The sequence below is a fragment of the Pseudochaenichthys georgianus genome, unplaced genomic scaffold, assembly GCF_902827115.2.
Source record: "Pseudochaenichthys georgianus unplaced genomic scaffold, fPseGeo1.2 scaffold_505_arrow_ctg1, whole genome shotgun sequence".
NCBI classification, from domain to species: domain Eukaryota; kingdom Metazoa; phylum Chordata; class Actinopteri; order Perciformes; family Channichthyidae; genus Pseudochaenichthys; species Pseudochaenichthys georgianus.
The window spans coordinates 36088-57163 of record NW_027263066.1 but is presented as its reverse complement, the minus strand read 5'-3'; the positions used below and the strand labels follow the sequence as shown (position 1 = coordinate 57163).

General features: G+C 49.1%; 2 protein-coding genes across 2 annotated transcripts in view; one reads left to right on the top strand and one right to left on the bottom strand.

The window, feature by feature from the left end:
* Nucleotides 1-20551, bottom strand: part of LOC117442921 (histone-lysine N-methyltransferase 2C-like) — a 45798-nt gene extending 25247 nt beyond the window's left edge. The window contains 9 exon segments of the mRNA XM_034078874.2: nt 5166-5244; nt 6799-6910; nt 7940-8287; nt 8792-9121; nt 10173-10511; nt 15287-15477; nt 15910-16226; nt 18186-18470; nt 19969-20551. Of these exon segments, the coding sequence (XP_033934765.1) occupies nt 5166-5244; nt 6799-6910; nt 7940-8287; nt 8792-9121; nt 10173-10511; nt 15287-15477; nt 15910-16226; nt 18186-18470; nt 19969-20529 (2562 nt within the window). The 5' untranslated portion in view covers nt 20530-20551.
* LOC139433480 (golgin subfamily A member 6-like protein 24) lies at nt 16404-18119 on the top strand (the record flags this gene model as incomplete). Its single annotated transcript, XM_071202511.1, has 3 exons — nt 16404-17678; nt 17762-17948; nt 18052-18119. Coding segments are annotated over exons 1-3 (1530 nt in total), but the record flags the coding sequence as incomplete, so codon positions are not given.
* Nucleotides 20552-21076: the final 525 nt, after the last annotated feature.

Genomic DNA, 21076 nt, shown 5'->3' with positions numbered 1-21076 from the left:
TATCCCCGTCGTCTATCCCCGTCGTCTATCCCCGTCGACTATCCCCGTCGTCTATCCCCGTCGTCTATCCCGTCGTCTATCCCGTCGTCTATCCCCGTCGTCTATCCCGTCGTCTATCCCTGTCGTCTATCCCCGTCGTCTATCCCCGTCGTCTAACCCCGTCGTCTATCCCCATCTATCGTCTATCCCCGTCGTCTATCCCCGTCGTCTATCCCCGTCGTCTAACCCCGTCGTCTATCCCCGTCGTCTATCCCGTCGTCTATCTCTATCTATCGTCTATCCCCATCGTCTATCCTTATCGTCTATCCCTGTCCTCTATCCCCCGTCGTCTATCCCTGTCGTCTATCCCCATCCATCGTCTATCCCCGTCGTCTATCCCCGTCGTCTATCCCTGTCGTCTATCCCCCATCGTCTATCCCCCATCGTCTATCCCTGTCCTCTATCCCTGTCGTCTATCCCCATCCATCATCTATCCCCGTCGTCTATCCCCGTCGTCTATCCCCGTCGTCTATCCCCGTCGTCTAACCCCATCCATCGTCTATCCCCGTCGTCTATCCCTGTCGTCTATCCCCGTCGTCTATCCCCGTCGTCTATCCCCGTCGTCTATCCCTGTCCTCTATCCCTGTCGTCTATCCCCCGTCGTCTATCCCCCGTCGTCTATCCCCGTCCTCTATCCCCCGTCGTCTATCCCCCGTCGTCTATCCCGTCGTCTATCCCCATCTATCCCCATCGTCTATCCCTATCGTCTATCCCTGTCCTCTATCCCCGTCGTCTATCCCCGTCGTCTATCCCCGTCGTCTATCCCTGTCCTCTATCCCCGTCGTCTATCCCCGTCGTCTATCCCTGTCGTCTATCCCCGTCCATCGTCTATCCCCGTCGTCTATCCCCGTCGTCTATCCCCGTCGTCTATCCCTGTCCTCTATCCCTGTCGTCTATCCCCCATCGTCTATCCCCCGTCCTCTATCCCTGTCGTCTATCCCTGTCCTCTATCCCTGTCGTCTATCCCTGTCCTCTATCCCTGTCGTCTATCCCCATCCATCGTCTATCCCCGTCGTCTATCCCCGTCGTCTAACCCCGTCGTCTATCCCCGTCGTCTATCCCGTCGTCTATCCCTGTCCTCTATCCCTGTCGTCTATCCCCCGTCGTCTATCCCTGTCGTCTATCCCCATCCATCGTCTATCCCCGTCGTCTATCCCCGTCGTCTATCCCTGTCGTCTATCCCCATCCATTGTCTATCCCCGTCGTCTATCCCCGTCGTCTATCCCTGTCGTCTATCCCTGTCCTCTATCCCTGTCGTCTATCCCCCATCGTCTATCCCTGTCCTCTATCCCTGTCCTCTATCCCTGTCGTCTATCCCCCGTCGTCTATCCCTGTCGTCTATCCCCATCCATCGTCTATCCCCGTCGTCTATCCCCGTCGTCTATCCCTGTCGTCTATCCCCATCCATTGTCTATCCCCATCGTCTATCCCTGTCCTCTATCCCTGTCGTCTATCCCCCGTCGTCTATCCCTGTCGTCTATCCCCATCCATCGTCTATCCCCATCGTCTATCCCTGTCCTCTATCCCTGTCGTCTATCCCCCGTCGTCTATCCCTGTCGTCTATCCCCATCCATCGTCTATCCCCGTCGTCTATCCCCGTCGTCTATCCCTGTCGTCTATCCCCATCCATTGTCTATCCCCGTCGTCTATCCCCGTCGTCTATCCCCGTCGTCTATCCCTGTCCTCTATCCCTGTCGTCTATCCCTGTCGTCTATCCCCCGTCGTCTATCCCTGTCGTCTATCCCCATCCATCGTCTATCCCCGTCGTCTATCCCTGTCGTCTATCCCCATCCATTGTCTATCCCCGTCGTCTATCCCCGTCGTCTATCCCCGTCGTCTATCCCTGTCCTCTATCCCTGTCCTCTATCCCTGTCGTCTATCCCCGTCGTCTATCCCTGTCGTCTATCCCCATCTATCGTCTATCCCCGTCGTCTATCCCCGTCGTCTATCCCTGTCCTCTATCCCTGTCCTCTATCCCTGTCGTCTATCCCCGTCGTCTATCCCTGTCGTCTATCCCCATCTATCGTCTATCCCCGTCCTCTATCCCTGTCGTCTAACCCTGTCGTCTATCCCCCATCGTCTATCCCCCGTCGTCTATCCCTGTCCTCTATCCCTGTCGTCTATCCCCATCCATCGTCTATCCCCATCCATCGTCTATCCCCGTCGTCTATCCCTGTCGTCTATCCCCATCTATCGTCTATCCCCGTCGTCTATCCCCGTCGTCTATGCCCGTCGTCTAACCCCGTCGTCTATCCCGTCGTCTATCCCCGTCGACTATCCCCGTCGTCTATCCCCGTCGTCTATCCCCGTCGTCTATCCCCGTCCTCTATCCCCGTCGTCTATCCCCGTCCTCTATCCCCGTCCTCTATCCCCGTCCTCTATCCCCGTCGTCTATCCCCGTCGTCTATCCCCGTCGTCTATCCCCGTCGTCTATCCCCGTCGTCTATCCCCGTCGACTATCCCCGTCGACTATCCCCGTCGTCTATCCCCGTCGTCTATCCCCGTCGTCTATCCCCGTCGTCTATCCCCGTCGACTATCCCCGTCGTCTATCCCCGTCGTCTATCCCCGTCGTCTATCCCGTCGTCTATCCCCGTCGTCTATCCCGTCGTCTATCCCCATCTATCGTCTATCCCCGTCGTCTATCCCCGTCGTCTATCCCCGTCGTCTAACCCCGTCGTCTATCCCCGTCGTCTATCCCGTCGTCTATCTCTATCTATCGTCTATCCCCATCGTCTATCCTTATCGTCTATCCCCCGTCGTCTATCCCTGTCGTCTATCCCCATCCATCGTCTATCCCCGTCGTCTATCCCCGTCGTCTATCCCTGTCGTCTATCCCCCATCGTCTATCCCCCGTCCTCTATCCCTGTCCTCTATCCCTGTCGTCTATCCCCCATCGTCTATCCCTGTCCTCTATCCCTGTCGTCTATCCCCATCCATCATCTATCCCCGTCGTCTATCCCCGTCGTCTATCCCCGTCGTCTATCCCCGTCGTCTAACCCCGTCGTCTATCCCCGTCGTCTATCCCGTCGTCTATCCCCGTCGTCTATCCCTGTCGTCTATCCCCGTCGTCTATCCCCGTCGTCTATCCCCGTCGTCTATCCCCGTCGTCTAACCCCATCCATCGTCTATCCCCGTCGTCTATCCCCGTCGTCTATCCCCGTCGTCTATCCCCGTCGTCTATCCCCGTCGTCTAACCCCATCCATCGTCTATCCCCGTCGTCTATCCCTGTCGTCTATCCCCGTCGTCTATCCCCGTCGTCTATCCCCGTCGTCTATCCCCGTCGTCTATCCCCGTCGTCTAACCCCATCCATCGTCTATCCCCGTCGTCTATCCCGTCGTCTATCCCTGTCCTCTATCCCTGTCGTCTATCCCTGTCGTCTATCCCCGTCGTCTATCCCCGTCGTCTATCCCCGTCGTCTATCCCCGTCGTCTATCCCCGTCGTCTATCCCCGTCGTCTATCCCCGTCGTCTAACCCCGTCGTCTATCCCCGTCGTCTATCCCGTCGTCTATCCCTGTCCTCTATCCCTGTCGTCTATCCCCCGTCGTCTATCCCTGTCGTCTATCCCCATCCATCGTCTATCCCCGTCGTCTATCCCTGTCGTCTATCCCCCGTCGTCTATCCCTGTCGTCTATCCCCATCCATCGTCTATCCCCGTCGTCTATCCCCGTCGTCTATCCCCGTCGTCTATCCCTGTCGTCTATCCCCCATCGTCTATCCCCCGTCCTCTATCCCTGTCCTCTATCCCTGTCGTCTATCCCTGTCGTCTATCCCCATCCATCGTCTATCCCCGTCGTCTATCCCCGTCGTCTATCCCTGTCGTCTATCCCCATCCATCGTCTATCCCCGTCGTCTATCCCTGTCGTCTATCCCCGTCGTCTATCCCTGTCGTCTATCCCCATCCATCGTCTATCCCCGTCGTCTATCCCTGTCGTCTATCCCCCGTCGTCTATCCCTGTCGTCTATCCCCATCCATCGTCTATCCCCGTCGTCTATCCCCGTCGTCTATCCCTGTCCTCTATCCCTGTCGTCTATCCCCCATCGTCTATCCCTGTCCTCTATCCCTGTCCTCTATCCCTGTCGTCTATCCCCATCCATCATCTATCCCCGTCGTCTATCCCCGTCGTCTATCCCCGTCGTCTATCCCCGTCGTCTATCCCGTCGTCTATCCCCATCTATCGTCTATCCCTGTCCTCTATCCCTGTCGTCTATCCCCATCCATCGTCTATCCCCATCGTCTATCCCTGTCGTCTATCCCTATCGTCTATCCCTGTCCTCTATCCCCGTCGTCTATCCCCGTCGTCTATCCCCGCCGTCTATCCCCATCTATCGTCTATCGTCTATCCCTTGACCTCTGAGTGAAAGGTCACGGGGCTAAGGGATAGTGGATAGGAGAATCCAAAAGGACTTAGGAGAAGAGACTGCGGTACTTTAGAGAATCGACTGCACTTTCACTATCCGACGTGTTTATGATGCGCCAGCGGACGTCCTGAATGTGCGTCTGCTGCTGTGGGGTAACCATGGAAACCACAGTTTTCTATACAGCGGACTACAACATGGATGTTCAATAAGAACGAGGGACTCCTGTAAACTCATCTAGAGACTCTGCTCCGTGCTCTGATGCTGCTGCTTTGCTTTATGAACGTGGACAACAGAGAAACAGATTCTTCAGGACCAAAGTTGGAATTGAAATAAAAAAGGAAAGTGAAACTTCTGCTCGTCTCCCTCTCCCTCCGGTCCACGTTAATACAAATGATCCCAATACGTATGATTGTATGAACTAAAGATCTTAATAAGCACCGTAACTTTCATGATATCATTTCTCCGTCATAATCGGTTGTTTCCGTGAACGGCCGACTGTTGAGTGACGGCAAATGCTGCGGCTGCAATGCATTGTGGGGCAGCATTTTCTCCTCTCCTCTCGGTGAGGGAGGTCCAGTGGTTCCTAAGTTAAAGGAGGCTATAAAGGAAGTTTGAAACCTCCTTTCCTTTCATCTAGAGAATTCAAACATGGCTGCCACTGAGGGCCTTCCGGGTCATTTCACTCCGTGAGGAAGGTTCCTCAGAGAAACGGACTATTCGACCGCAGCCCAAGTAAACACACTTTATATCTGCTGTAACTCACCTGCAGCACCATGTGTGGAGGGGGCGCCTCAGGACCCGGGGCCACCGGAGCAAGCGGGGGTACTGGAGCCTGCTGGAACCTGACACACACACACACACACACACACACACACACACACACACACACACACACACACACACACACACACACACACACACACACACACACACACACACACACACACACACACACACACACACACACACACACACACACACACACACACACACACACACACACACACACACACACACACACACACACACACACACACACACACACACACACACACACACACACACACACACACACACACACACACACACACACACACACACACACAATAATTAATATACAGAAAAAGGTATATACATTTTGTGCACGAACAGGAGAAGCAGAAGCAGTGACACTGGGCAGCTCTGTTGTGATTGGACAACGGCTAAGAGATGTCCCGCCCCCTTCCATACAATGTGTTGGACCATCATTTGTCTAGAAGGGATTTTTATGTATTCTCACTGTAAACGACAGACGGCTCACGGCCCGTCCACACAGGCATGGAAAAAATCTTGAAAAATCTTGATGCTGGGCGTGTCTGAAGCGTGGCGATTTTTTGCGACCAACAACCAATCACATGAATCTCCGCCCCCGACATACAAAGCATAGCAATGTTAAAACGAAGTAAACTGGATATAAACTCCCCAAACAGGCGAAACCCTACCAGTTCCCCCACTGTCTCTGCCCCCTCCCTCCATGCCTGGCTCCTCCGGTTTGTATCCCGTTAATAGTCTGGTCGTAAAGAACCGGGTGATTTGCTCCCGTAACTTCTCGTTTGGAATATGAGGAAATGAACTGCTGGCTCTCCCAGCTTGCACGCGGTTTGATTGGCTAGCGCTTGTACCAGCGGGATTTGCATAAACGGGATTTGATTGGCTGACGCCAGCTTCGAAAGCATCGGGAGCATCAAAAGTTGAACATTGCTCAACTTGTGATGCTCGCGATGCAAAGCCATGCTCCGCTCCCCACAATGCAGTTCGGCGAAGATTCAAAATCTTCTACGTCACCCCATTCAAGTGAATGGGCGAAGCTTTGAAAGATTTTGTTCATGCCTGTGTGTGGACGGGCCGTTACAGAGAACATTGTATTGTCTATGATTGTATACGATAAGATAAGATGGACTTGTGACACATGTGAAAAGCTGAATAAAAAATAATTAAAACAAATAGGGTTACGGCACGGACACACCAACTCCAGCTCTCGACAGGTCGGGGAAAGCCCCGTGAGCTTCTCGCTGTAGAGGGAACATGGAACGCACGCTATTTGTTGTTGTTTATATCACGCAGTCTGTTCTTCTTCTCTCGGTTATCACGCGGTCCGTCTTCCGGTTGTTGCCTCTTTTGAATGACGAATACACACTACCGCCGCCTGCTGGTAAGGAGAGTTATTGCCACTCCCGCATGCGCAGTTCGTACGCGCTTCTTGGCCGTGGGCTGGAGTCTTTGCGGGGTGTTCCAGAGACACACGGCCGAGACGCAGAGACGCGAGGCGACGCCACAGCCGGGTCCGTCTGAGTCAGTTCTTCGGAGGCCGATTGGTGTGTCCGGGCCTTCCCTCTTTAAGTAAATAATATGCGTACCTGTTGATGCCCATGGGGTTGAGTCCCAGGCTGCTCTGCGTCATCACCTTGTTGATTCCCTTCAGAGCCACCATCTTTGCCTTCATGATGGGGTCTGAGATCGAGTCGAAGTCTGCAGGAAACACAGAGAGAGAAACACGAGTCCTTTCAAATTAAAAGCACACGAATGGAGAAAATCACAAATGCCTTAGGACTTCAGAAAACCTGTAATGCTACTACCATAATGCAGTGTGTAGTATACACTTCATTCAATATGATCAAGGTCAAGTTGCCTAAACTCACCATGTCATCTTGATTCATTTGTTTATTCTTTTCTCCCCTTAAAATCAGTGTTTCTCAAACTTTTTCGTACCAAGGACACTTAACCAATAAAAAAACACTCGCGGACCACCTAACTCCACAAATATCCAAAAACACATCGTTTTTCTAGAACAGATTACAAATCGCCTGAAAATGGTACAAACAGGCGGCTACATGTGTGACATAGGTGTTGCACTTGGCTATATTATGCAATCGAAAGTGAAACTTAAGCTCGCTCCATTGCGGAGATATTCCCGCGAGAGTGCGGAAAACTTACATTTAGTCATTTATTTCAAATGTGAAATGTTACCAATATACTCACGGACCACTAGGGGGCGCACACGGACCACACTTTGAGAAGCACTGCCTTAAGGGTAGGGTAGGTAAGAATGGAGAAACCAGCTCGAGTGCGCTAGAATCTGAAAGTACGCAGTAGGGTGGTCCTTAGTGCCATGTACAATTTAGAATTCATTTATTTTAAGCTCCAACCACCGGAATTCGTTATGATAGTCAAGAAAACTGTCCTGGTGAATGTTTTCCTCGATCTGACAGCATGTACCCCCCCCTCATCGAGCTGGGCTGCCACGCCAGCAGCTGCAACTGAGGCTACACTTCCAGGTCGATGAGGGGGGCTAAATGTTGTCAGATTGAGGACAACATTCACCAGGAGAGTTTTCTTGACTAATAGAATGAATTCTGGGGGATGGAGCTGAGACTTTCAATTTTAAGGACCACCCTAGTACGCAGCAGAAAAGAATCTGCCCCTTCCTTCAGACTTCCTCAAAAAAAGTTGTATATCTATTTATTTTTGTATGTGGCGCTGTCCTGGTTCTGGTCTTACCTATAGGGGGGGCCCCTGGGTCGTTAGGGCCCCTCTGTCGGATCAGCGCCTGCATCTGTTTCTGCTGCTGCTGCTCCTGGCGCTCCTGGTCCAGAAGGTCCTGCAGGAGGAGAGGCTGGTCCTGAAGGAGGAGGTGCCTCTGCTCCAGATCCTGCAACTGGAGCTGGTTCTGGATCTGGTCCGCGATCTGTGTCTCGATCTGGTTCTGGATCTGGATTTGGATCTGGTTCTGGAGGAAGGGGCCCTGGTTCTGGGTGGAGGTGCCCGGGTGAGGGAGCTGGTTCTGGGGGGGAAAGAGAGTCGAGGGAGGGGGTCCAAACGGTCTCTGCTGGAAGACGGGGCGCGGAGCTGAAGCAGGGAAGGGAAACGTTTAGATGTAGAAACTGTCGTGTCAAATGTTCATATAACCATTTAAATAATATATAGATTATGTCTTGTACTCTGATTACCTTTTACTCGTTTAAATAGTATTTTGAATCCTATATGTGTTTAACAGAGACATATGTTTAGGGTTTACTTTTCAGGAAGGGCAAAAGGTGGATTAGCAAATGTTTAAGGACTGGAGGGTTTAATGATGTTCAGATGCATCATGGGGGATTTAAGGGCGGGACCAGTTGGATCTTCTCTCTAATATATAATGTTTCTGGAAGCTGCAAAGCCATGTTATCCTCTGAGGATGAAGCTGCTCTGTTCCTGCATTTGAGATCGATTCCAATTGTATATTGACTTTCTTTATTACTTTATTAAATATAAAAAAAGAAAAACTTGGTCAAAAATGGTCCATTCATCAGTTTGTCTTAAGAATTTCCTCCACAGAAACATTTGGAAATTTGCAAAAAGAACGTTTCTTACCTCCAGCCATGGGGGTCTGAACCCTAGGAGCCATGCCTGCTGACAGAGCCTGTTCCTGGGTCTGGAAAGCCGGTAGAGCCCCTGATCCTGATCCACATCCTGTTTCAGTCTGGGCTCCGTCCAGAACTTCCTGTTTCACCTGAGCCAGTTCCGACTTCCTGTCCCCCGCCTCCTCCACCTGCTCCCCGAGGTCCAGCTCCTCGTTGAACATGTCCTTCTTGTCCTCCAGGTTCAGCTCCGGGTCGGCGTAGGCGATCAGGTCGAACTTCCCCGACAGCAGGAAGTCGTCCAGGTGGAGGTCGTTGGTTCCCAGATCCAAGTCCTCTTTACCTGAGAATTAAAACAGATAGTTTACAGTGTAGTAGGAAAAGTCAAGAGAACTCAAGAGAACTCAACAGGAATCAACAGGACTCAAGAGGACTCAAGAGAGCTCAACAGGACTCAAGAGAACTCAAGAGGACTCAAGAGAACTCGACAGGACTCAAGAGAACTCAACAGGACTCAAGAGAGCTCAAGAGGACTCAAGAGAACTCGACAGGACTCAAGAGAACTCAACAGGACTCAAGAGAACTCAGCATGACTCAAGAGAACTCGACAGGACTCTAGAGAACTCAACAGGACTCTAGAGAACTGGACAGGACTGAAGAGAACTCGACAGGACTGAAGAGAACTCAACAGGACTCAAGAGAACTAAACAGGACTCAAGAGAACTCAACAGGACTCAAGAGAACTCAACAGGACTCTAGAGAACTCAACAGGACTCAAGAGAACTCAACAGGACTCAGGAGAACTCAACAGGACTCTAGAGAACTGGACAGGACTGAAGAGAACTCAACAGGACTCAAGAGAACTAAACAGGACTCAAGAGAACTCAACAGGACTCAAGAGAACTCAACAGGACTCAAGAGAACTCAACAGGACTCAAGAGAACTCAACAGGACTCTAGAGAACTCAACAGGACTCAAGAGAACTCAACAGGACTCAAGAGAACTCAACAGGACTCAGGAGAACTCAACAGGACTCAAGAGAACTCAACAGGACTCTAAAGAACTCAAGAGAACTCAACAGGACTCAAGAGAACTCAACAGGACTCAAGAGAACTCAACAGGACTCTAGAGGACTCAAGAGAACTCAACAGGACTCAAGAGAACTCAACAGGACTCAAGAGAACTCAACAGGACTCTAAAGAACTCAAGAGAACTCAACAGGACTCAAGAGAACTCAACAGGACTCAAGAGAACTCAACAGGACTCAAGAGAACTCGACAGGACTGAAGAGAACTCCGGAGAACTTCAGCAGAACACAGGAGATGTCAATATAACTCAGCAGAACTTAATAGTTTATAAATATTTATTGTATTCTCATTCAAATAAAAGCGTACCGTCTTCAGGGTCCAGGTTCAGGTTCAGGTCCACCAGATCTTTCACCTCCACGTCTTCCAGGTCTTTCACAGCCGAGTCCTCCAGGTGTTCCTCGAGGTTCTCCAGGCTCTGTTGATGCTGCTGCTGCTGGTTCAGATGCTCCAGAGTCACCTGCTGGCCCATGGGTCTGAGGGGGGAAGGGTGAGGGTCTCTGGGGGGCAGAATATGGGTCTCAGGCTGGGGAAAGTTCAGCCTCAAACGGTGCTCTGGAGCCTGGTGACGGAGCTCGATGTACGGCTGTCCCATGATGCTGTGCTGCTGCAGGGGGAGGGAGCGCGGGAGGAAGGGCTGCTGGACACCTGGGGGGAGGAGGGGGAAATTAAAGGTTTTATGCTCAGCAGCCACAGTGTAGAAATGGCCATGAAATTATTCTGACCTGAGCTCCTCCAACAATGCAACATATATAATAAAATACAACAAAAAAAAATAGTGCAAAAAGTCTATATACATGTCAAGAGAATATGATATGTACAAGAACAGAATATTAAATTAAATAATGTACATTAAGGCGAGACACGGCAGGCAAAAACATCGTTTTTCAAGAACTGGTCAACTCTGGAGATTTTGTGCTATTTTGATTCTATAACGTCTTTTCTTTCAGGCATTTGGAAGGAAAACAAATGACCCCACGTCGTGAAGGCGCAAGCTGTCGTCCAGAGAACAGGAGGGTTCAGCTCGCGCCTCACTGCAATCTTTAAAGGTCGTTTTCTCAAAATCTGTTTTTTCTCCTACTTTTGAGTTCGAAATTTGAACTTCAGTAGCACGTAGAGACACCAAACCTTCCAGTTATATTCCTATCAATATTATGAAGGCTTTTACAGAAGGGTTTGTTCATATATCATTCATAGCCTGAATTATACAATATCGTATACCTAAAAACATGGCGGAAATGGATATTTTAGGGCTGTTGACAGTATTTTCTGATTTATGGAGTGACAAAAAGAGATATCCAAAATCCCTTCTGTAAAAGCCTTAGATGCTAATATGACTACAAAATGAAACGAGAATTTTGAACCTGGCTTTATCCAAAGTTCAGATCATTTGCATATTTAAACATGCTATTTCAGAAAACTTGTAATACAAAAAACAATTACCTTATTGTAAGTAATTAACTGGAGACATTTCTAGCTGATGCTTTAAGTTAAAAAAATTACCCTATTCACCTGGGGTGTCTCGCCTTAAGACGAGATTAAATACGGTTTATTGCGGTGACTAGTCTGGTGGTTTTTGACCTGAAACTGAGTCTGGTGGTTTTAGTCCTGAAACTGTCCCTGAGTCTGGAGGTTTTAGACCTGAAACTGAGTCTGGTGGGTTTAGTCCTGAAACTGTCCCCGAGTCTGGTGGTTTTAGACCTGAAACTGAGTCTGGTGGGTTTAGTCCTGAAACTGTCCCTGAGTCTGGTGGTTTTAGTCCTGAAACTGAGTCTGGTGGTTTTAGTCCTGAAACTGTCCCTGAGTCTGGAGGTTTTAGACCTGAAACTGAGTCTGGTGGGTTTAGTCCTGAAACTGTCCCCGAGTCTGGTGGTTTTAGACCTGAAACTGAGTCTGGTGGGTTTAGTCCTGAAACTGTCCCTGAGTCTGGTGGGTTTAGTCCTGAAACTGTCCCTGAGTCTGGTGGTTTTAGACCTGAAACTGAGTCTGGTGGGTTTAGTCCTGAAACTGTCCCCGAGTCTGGTGGTTTTAGACCTGAAACTGAGTCTGGTGGGTTTAGTCCTGAAACTGTCCCTGAGTCTGGTGGTTTTAGTCCTGAAACTGTCCCTGAGTCTGGTGGTTTTAGACCTGAAACTGAGTCTGGTGGGTTTAGTCCTGAAACTGTCCCTGAGTCTGGTGGGTTTAGTCCTGAAACTGTCCCTGAGTCTGGAGGTTTTAGTCCTGAAACTGTCCCTGAGTCTGGTGGTTTTAGTCCTGAAACTGTCCCTGAGTCTGGTGGTTTTAGTCCTGAAACTGTCCCTGAGTCTGGTGGTTTTAGTCCTGAAACTGTCCCTGAGTCTGGTGGTTTTAGACCTGAAACTGTCCCTGAGTCTGGAGGTTTTAGTCCTGAAACTGTCCCTGAGTCTGGTGGTTTTAGACCTGAAACTGTCCCTGAGTCTGGTGGTTTTAGACCTGAAACTGTCCCTGAGTCTGGTGGTTTTAGTCCTGAAACTGTCCCTGAGTCTGGTGGTTTTAGTCCTGAAACTGTCCCTGAGTCTGGTGGTTTTAGTCCTGAAGCTGTCCCTGAGTCTGGAGGTTTTAGTCCTGAAACTGTCCCTGAGTCTGGTGGTTTTAGTCCTGAAGCTGTCCCTGAGTCTGGAGGTTTTAGTCCTGAAGCTGTCCCTGAGTCTGGTGGTTTTAGTCCTGAAACTGTCCCTGAGTCTGGTGGTTTTAGTCCTGAAACTGTCCCTGAGTCTGGTGGTTTTAGTCCTGAAGCTGTCCCTGAGTCTGGTGGTTTTTGACCTGAAACTGAGTCTGGTGGTTTTAGTCCTGAAACTGTCCCCGAGTCTGGTGGTTTTAGACCTGAAACTGTCCCTGAGTCTGGTGGTTTTAGTCCTGAAACTGTCCCTGAGTCTGGTGGTTTTAGTCCTGAAGCTGTCCCTGAGTCTGGTGGGTTTAGACCTGAAACTGAGTCTGGAGGTTTTAGTCCTGAAACTGTCCCTGAGTCTGGTGGTTTTAGTCCTGAAACTGTCCCTGAGTCTGGTGGTTTTAGTCCTGAAGCTGTCCCTGAGTCTGGTGGTTTTAGTCCTGAAGCTGTCAGAGTCTGGTGGTTTTAGTCCTGAAACTGTCCCTGAGTCTGGTGGTTTTAGTCCTGAAACTGTCCCTGAGTCTGGTGGTTTTAGTCCTGAAGCTGTCCCTGAGTCTGGTGGTTTTTGACCTGAAACTGAGTCTGGAGGTTTTAGTCCTGAAACTGTCCCTGAGTCTGGTGGTTTTAGTCCTGAAACTGTCCCTGAGTCTGGTGGTTTTAGTCCTGAAACTTTCCCTGAGTCTGGTGGTTTTAGACCTGAAACTGTCTCTGAGTCTGGTGGTTTTAGTCCTGAAACTGTTCCTGAGTCTGGAGGTTTTAGTCCTGAAACTGAGTCTGGTGGGTTTAGTCCTGAAACTGTCCCCGAGTCTGGTGGTTTTAGACCTGAAACTGAGTCTGGTGGGTTTAGTCCTGAAACTGTCCCTGAGTCTGGTGGTTTTAGACCTGAAACTGAGTCTGGTGGGTTTAGTCCTGAAACTGTCCCCGAGTCTGGTGGTTTTAGACCTGAAACTGAGTCTGGTGGGTTTAGTCCTGAAACTGTCCTTGAGTCTGGTGGTTTTAGTCCTGAAACTGTCCCTGAGTCTGGTGGTTTTAGACCTGAAACTGAGTCTGGTGGGTTTAGTCCTGAAACTGTCCCTGAGTCTGGTGGGTTTAGTCCTGAAACTGTCCCTGAGTCTGGTGGTTTTAGACCTGAAACTGAGTCTGGTGGGTTTAGTCCTGAAACTGTCCCTGAGTCTGGAGGTTTTAGTCCTGAGTCTGGAGGTTTTAGTCCTGAGTCTGGTGGTTTTAGTCCTGAGTCTGGTGGTTTTAGTCCTGAGTCTGGAGGTTTTAGTCCTGAAACTGTCCCTGAGTCTGGTGGTTTTAGTCCTGAAACTGTCCCTGAGTCTGGTGGTTTTAGTCCTGAAACTGTCCCTGAGTCTGGTGGTTTTAGTCCTGAAACTGTCCCTGAGTCTGGAGGTTTTAGTCCTGAAACTGTCCCCGAGTCTGGTGGTTTTAGACCTGAAACTGTCCCTGAGTCTGGTGGTTTTAGTCCTGAAACTGTCCCTGAGTCTGGAGGTTTTAGTCCTGAAACTGTCCCTGAGTCTGGTGGTTTTAGTCCTGAAACTGTCCCTGAGTCTGGTGGTTTTAGTCCTGAAACTGTCCCTGAGTCTGGAGGTTTTAGACCTGAAACTGTCCCTGAGTCTGGAGGTTTTAGTCCTGAAACTGTCCCTGAGTCTGGTGGTTTTAGTCCTGAAACTGTCTCTGAGTCTGGAGGTTTTAGTCCTGAAACTGTCCCTGAGTCTGGTGGTTTTAGTCCTGAAACTGTCCCTGAGTCTGGTGGTTTTAGTCCTGAAACTGTCCCTGAGTCTGGAGGTTTTAGTCCTGAAACTGTCCCTGAGTCTGGTGGTTTTAGTCCTGAAACTGTCCCTGAGTCTGGAGGTTTTAGTCCTGAAACTGTCCCTGAGTCTGGTGGTTTTAGTCCTGAAACTGTCCCTGAGTCTGGAGGTTTTAGTCCTGAAACTGTCCCTGAGTCTGGTGGTTTTAGTCCTGAAACTGTCCCTGAGTCTGGTGGTTTTAGTCCCGAAACTGTCCCTGAGTCTGGAGGTTTTAGTCCTGAAACTGTCCCTGAGTCTGGTGGTTTTAGTCCTGAAACTGAGTCTGGTGGTTTTAGACCTGAAACTGTCCCTGAGTCTGGTGGTTTTAGTCCTGAAACTGTCCCTGAGTCTGGTGGTTTTAGTCCTGAAACTGTCCCTGAGTCTGGAGGTTTTAGTCCTGATGCTGTCCCTGAGTCTGGTGGTTTTAGTCCTGAAACTGAGTCTGGTGGTTTTAGACCTGAAACTGTCCCTGAGTCTGGTGGTTTTAGTCCTGAAACTGTCCCTGAGTCTGGTGGTTTTAGTCCTGAAACTGTCCCTGAGTCTGGAGGTTTTAGTCCTGATGCTGTCTCTGAGTTTGGTGGTTTTAGTCCTGAAACTGTCCCTGAGTCTGGTGGTTTTAGTCCTGATGCTGTCTCTGAGTTTGGTGGTTTTAGTCCTGAAACTGTCCCTGAGTCTGGAGGTTTTAGTCCTGATGCTGTCTCTGAGTTTGGTGGTTTTAGTCCTGAAACTGTCCCTGAGTCTGGAGGTTTTAGTCCTGATGCTGTCTCTGAGTTTGGTGGTTTTAGTCCTGAAACTGTCCCTGAGTCTGGTGGTTTTAGTCCTGAAGCTGCGGTACCGCCTGCCAGACTGCATGGGGGTCTTTTATAATCCTGAGGGCTTTCTTGCTGAGCCGCTGGGTCCTCCATGGATGGACTTTAATCAGTGAATATGATAATAAGACGGCCTTATAGTTCCTAATTACTGTTCTGTTAATTGATTAATTGCTGCATTATACTGCCAGTTACCTTGCATCATGTGAGGGTGAGCTCCAGGAGCAGGGAGGGGCCGGATCCCGGTGTAATCCCCCGGCATCGGCCTCCTCATCTGGGCCGGGACTCCCTCCATCAGGCCGAGCCCAGAGACAGGCACTGATCCCTGGGGAAGACGCAGGAAGGAGTCCTGGAGCCCTGCTGGAGCTCCTTGAGGAACGCCAAACCTGGAGGAGAGAGAGGAGGCGTTAGACATTAAACATTGAATACTGCTTTCTGTTCCTCCATCTTGTGACTGTGTGACTCCCTCTCTTGGATATCAGCATGTGAAGGACACTGCTCAGGAACTAGTCTCTGTATGTGATGACTACTTCCATTCTGGAGAGGATCACAGATACATGGATCCTGAGATTGAAGATCAAGCCGGTGACCAGGGATTATTAACATTTAAAGTTTGCAGAAAGTCAACATTTTAAGATTTTGAGAAAAAAGTCAGAATTCTGAGATTTTGAGGAAAGAGTCAGAATTTTGAGGAAATTAGAAAAAAGTCCGAATTTTAAGAACAAAGTAAGAATTTGGAGAAAAAAGTCCGGATTTTGAGATTTTGAGAAAAAGTCCGAATTTTGATGAGAAAGTCAGAATTGTGAATTTGAACACACCTCATGACCGGGCCTCGGACCCCCATCTCTCTGGGGGTGAAGCCCCTCTGCTGCTCCCCAGGGAACCCTCCAGGGAACCGGGGAACCTGAGCGGGTCCAACGGGCCTCATGGTGCCGGGGTAAGGAGGCGGGGGCCTTCCAAACATCTCTGCAGCAGGGTTAGCTGAGGGGTCCGGCTGGGGCCAGAGACGTGGTGTTGCAGAACCAGAAGGGGGTCCGGGGAGAACAGCCGAACCAGCTTCCTGCAGACCTTTCTCCTGACGCAGAGCACTCTTCTGCTGCTGCTGCCTCAGGATCAGCTGCCGGAGACGCTGACGCTTAGAAACAGAACATATAGAACGTGAGAACACTCAGGAACAGTAAAGAGAACTTAGGAAAAGTCTGGAGAACTCGAGAGAAGTCAGGAGAACTCAGGACAAGACAAGAGAATTCAGGAGAAGTCAAAAGAAGTCAGGAGAAGTCATGAGAAGTCTGGAGAACTCGAGAGAACTTAAATGTACTCCGGAGAAGTCAAGAGAAGTCACAAGAACTCAAAAGAAACCAGGAGACGTCAAGAGAAGTCAGCAGAAGTCAAGAGAAAACCAGGAGAAGTCAAGAGACGTCAGCAGAAGTCAAGAGAAGTCAAGAGAAAGTCAGCAGAAGTCAAGAGAAGTCAGCAGAAGTCAAGAAAAAGTCAGCAGAAGTCAAGAGCAGTCAAGAGGAAGTCAAGAGGAAGTCAGCAGAAGTCAAGAGAAGTCAGCAGAAGTCAAGAGAAAGTCAGCAGAAGTCAAGAGAAAGTCAGCAGAAGTCAAGAGAAGGTCAGCAGAAGTCAAGAGAAGTCAGCAGAAGTCAAGAGAAGTCAAGAGAAAGTCAGCAGAAGTCAAGAGAAAGTCAGCAGAAGTCAAGAGAAGTCAAGAGGAAGTCAGCAGAAGTCAAGAGAAGTCAGCAGAAGTCAAGAGAAAGTCAGCAGAAGTCAAGAGAAGGTTAGCAGAAGTCAAGAGAAAGTCAGCAGAAGTCAAGAGAAGTCAAGAGGAAGTCAGCAGAAGTCAAGAGAAGTCAGCAGAAGTCAAGAGAAAGTCAGCAGAAGTCAAGAGAAGGTTAGCAGAAGTCAAGAGAAGTCAGCAGAAGTCAAGAGAAGTCAAGAGGAAGTCAAGAGGAAGTCAGCAGAAGTCAAGAGAAGGTCAGCAGAAGTCAAGAGAAGTCAGCAGAAGTCAAGAAAAAGTCAAGAGGAAGTCAGCAGAAGTCAAGAGAAAGTCAGCAGAAGTCAAGAGAAGGTTAGCAGAAGTCAAGAGAAAGTCAGCAGAAGTCAAGAGAAGTCAAGAGGAAGTCAGCAGAAGTCAAGAGAAGTCAGCAGAAGTCAAGAGAAAGTCAGCAGAAGTCAAGAGAAGGTTAGCAGAAGTCAAGAGAAGTCAGCAGAAGTCAAGAGAAGTCAAGAGAAGTCAGCAGAAGTCAAGAGAAAGTCAGCAGAAGTCAAGAGAAAGTCAGCAGAAGTCAAGAGAAGTCAAGAGGAAGTCAAGAGGAAGTCAGCAGAAGTCAAGAGAAGGTCAGCAGAAGTCAAGAGAAGTCAGCAGAAGTCAAGAAAAAGTCAAGAGGAAGTCAGCAGAAGTCAGCAGAAGTCAGCAGAAGTCAAGAGAAAGTCAGCAGAAGTCAAGAGAAAGTCAGCAGAAGTCAAGAGAAGTCAAGAGGAAGTCAAGAGGAAGTCAGCAGAAGTCAAGAGAAGTCAGCAGAAGTCAAGAGAAGTCAGCAGAAGTCAAGAGAAGTCAGCAGAAGTCAAGAGAAGTCAAGAGAAAGTCAGCAGAAGTCAAGAGAAAGTCAGCAGAATCAAGAGAAGTCAAGAGGAAGTCAAGAGGAAGTCAGCAGAAGTCAAGAGAAGGTCAGCAGAAGTCAAGAGAAGTCAGCAGAAGTCAAGAGAAGTCAGCAGAAGTCAAGAAAAAGTCAAGAGGAAGTCAGCAGAAGTCAAGAGAAAGTCAGCAGAAGTCAAGAGAAAGTCAGCAGAAGTCAAGAGGAAGTCAAGAGGAAGTCAGCAGAAGTCAAGAGAAGTCAGCAGAAGTCAAGAGAAGGTCAGCAGAAGTCAAGAGAAAACCAGGAGAAGTCAAGAGACGTCAGCAGAAGTCAAGAGAAGGTCATCAGAAGTCAAGAGACGTCAGCAGAAGTCAAGAGAAGGTCATCAGAAGTCAAGAGAAAGTCAGCAGAAGTCAAGAGAAAGTCAGCAGAAGTCAAGAGAAGTCAGCAGAAGTCAAGAGAACTCAGTAGAACTCAGTAGAACTCCAATGAATAACTTTATTATCTGGCCCTACCTGTCTGAGCTTCTCCTCGGAGTCCCCGAGCTGAGGCAGCATGCTCATTGGTCCGTCTAAGGAGGCCCCGCCCAGCACTGCCATCTCATTGGCTGTCGTCTTGTCTGTCTGTGAGGGGCCTGGTGTCATGTGACCCTGCTGCTCGAACGGGTCGTGAACCGGAGTCTGGCTGCCGTGGTACCCGCTCTCCTCCGACATCCCAGGGTGCTTTGGGGTCTGGCTGCCCCCGGGGGTTCTGGGAAATGAGTCCTGATGCTGTTGTAGTCTTCCTGGAGACTGCTGCAACTGAAGAGAGGAAAACAGAGGGTATAGTTGAAGACAGCTTTAATAACAGTGGATCAAAGCACCAAGGGCCCCGTTCATCCCTCTGGGGCCAACATGTGAGAAGTAGAAAGTACAGGTATTTGGGTTCAACATGAGAGAAGTAGAAAGTACAGGTATTTGAGTTCAACATGTGAGAAGTAGAAAGTACAGGTATTTGGGTTCAACATGTAAGAAGTAGAAAGTACAGGTATTTGAGTTCAACATGTGAGAAGTAGAAAGTACAGGTATTTGGGTTCAACATGTAAGAAGTAGAAAGTACAGGTATTTGAGTTCAACATGAGAGAAGTAGAAAGTACAGGTATTTGAGTTCAACATGTGAGAAGTAGAAAGTACAGGTATTTGGGTTCAACATGTAAGAAGTAGAAAGTACAGGTATTTGAGTTCAACATGTGAGAAGTAGAAAGTACAGGTATTTGAGTTCAACATGTGAGAAGTAGAAAGTACAGGTATTTGAGTTCAACATGTAAGAAGTAGAAAGTACAGGTATTTGAGTTCAACATGTGAGAAGTAGAAAGTACAGGTATTTGTGTTCAACATGTGAGAAGTAGAAAGTACAGGTATTTGAGTTCAACATGAGAGAAGTAGAAAGTACAGGTATTTGTGTTCAACATGTAAGAAGTAGAAAGTACAGGTATTTGAGTTCAACATGTGAGAAGTAGAAAGTACAGGTATTTGAGTTCAACATGTAAGAAGTAGAAAGTACAGGTATTTGAGTTCAACATGTAAGAAGTAGAAAGTACAGGTATTTGAGTTCAACATGTGAGAAGTAGAAAGTACAGGTATTTGGGTTCAACATGTAAGAAGTAGAAAGTACAGGTATTTGAGTTCAACATGTGAGAAGTAGAAAGTACAGGTATTTGTGTTCAACATGTGAGAAGTAGAAAGTACAGGTATTTGAGTTCAACATGTGAGAAGTAGAAAGTACAGGTATTTGAGTTCAACATGTGAGAAGTAGAAAGTACAGGTATTTGGGTTCAACATGTGAGAAGTAGAAAGTACAGGTATTTGAGTTCAACATGTGAGAAGTAGAAAGTACAGGTATTTGAGTTCAACATGTGAGAAGTAGAAAGTACAGGTATTTGAGTTCAACATGTGAGAAGTAGAAAGTACAGGTATTTGAGTTCAACATGTGAGAAGTAGAAAGTACAGGTATTTGAGTTCAACATGTGAGAAGTAGAAAGTACAGGTATTTGAGTTCAACATGTGAGAAGTAGAAAGTACAGGTATTTGGGTTCAACATGTAAGAAGTAGAAAGTACAGGTATTTGAGTTCAACATGTAAGAAGTAGAAAGTACAGGTATTTGAGTTCAACATGTAAGAAGTCAAAGTAAAAAGTAGTCAGAAAAATAAGTAGTGGAGTAAAGTACTGATACCAGAAAGATGTACTAAAGTACAGTAACAAAGTATTTGTACTCCACTACTTCCCACCTCCGTGGCTGACTGACAGGTGGACTGTTACCTGGTGGTGTTGGGGGGTGAAGGTCTCAGAGAGTCCTAGTCCCTCCCCAGTGGGGGGTCTCGGGGTGGAGGGCTGCTGGTTGTAGGGGTCGTTGTTGCGCTGTCCTCCTGGGGATCGAGGGAATGGGCGAGGGGTCCCGGGATTTGAGGCGTAGGGGTCCAGGTTCTGATGGGAGGGGGACGGCCTCCTACTGGTGGACTGCTGGTTGTACTGAGACAGGTACGCTGGGTCAGAAAGTGGACGGGGGGTCCCGGGGGAAAGCTGGGAAAAGGGGTCTGGGATCTGTTGGGCGTAAGGGCTCCGATGAGGGGAACCAACTCCTGATAGTGGACTGGAAGGGAAGTCAAAACCCAGATCTGTGGGTCTTCGAATTCCTCCTGGGGGGCCAAAGGACTCCTGAGGGGGCATCGGGGCTTTAAACAAACCGCCCTGGACCAGTTCACCCCCACGATTGTACAGTTCAGACCCCCCGACACGGAGGGTACTGGGAGGAGGCCTCTGGTACTCTGAGCCTCGCATGGAGACCAGACCTGATGGGGCTGAGCCTGAGGGAGGGCTCATCATAACGGAGCGAGCCTGCTGCAGACCTGAGGGGAGGAAACGAGGAGGAGACGGTTACTAGGTGGAGGAAACGAGGAGGAGACGGTTACTAGGAGGAGGAAACGAGGAGGAGACGGTTACTAGGTGGAGGAAACGAGGAGGAGACGGTTACTAGGAGGAGACGGTTACTAGGTGGAGGAAACGAGGAGGAGACGGTTACTAGGGGGAGGAAACGGTTACTAGGTGGAGGAAACAAGAGGGGAGTGTTACTAGGTGGAGGAAACGAGGAGGAGATGGTTACTAGGTGGAGGAAACGAAGAGGAGACGGTTACTAGGAGGAGGAAACGAGGAGGAGACGGTTACTAGGTGGAGGAAACGAGGAGGAGACGGTTACTAGGTGGAGGAAACGGTTACTAGGGGGAGGAAACGAGGAGGAGACGGTTACTAGGGGGAGGAAACGGTTACTAGGTGGAGGAAACAAGAGGGGAGTGTTACTAGGTGGAGGAAACGAGGAGGAGATGGTTACTAGGTGGAGGAAACGAGGAGGAGACGGTTACTAGGAGGAACA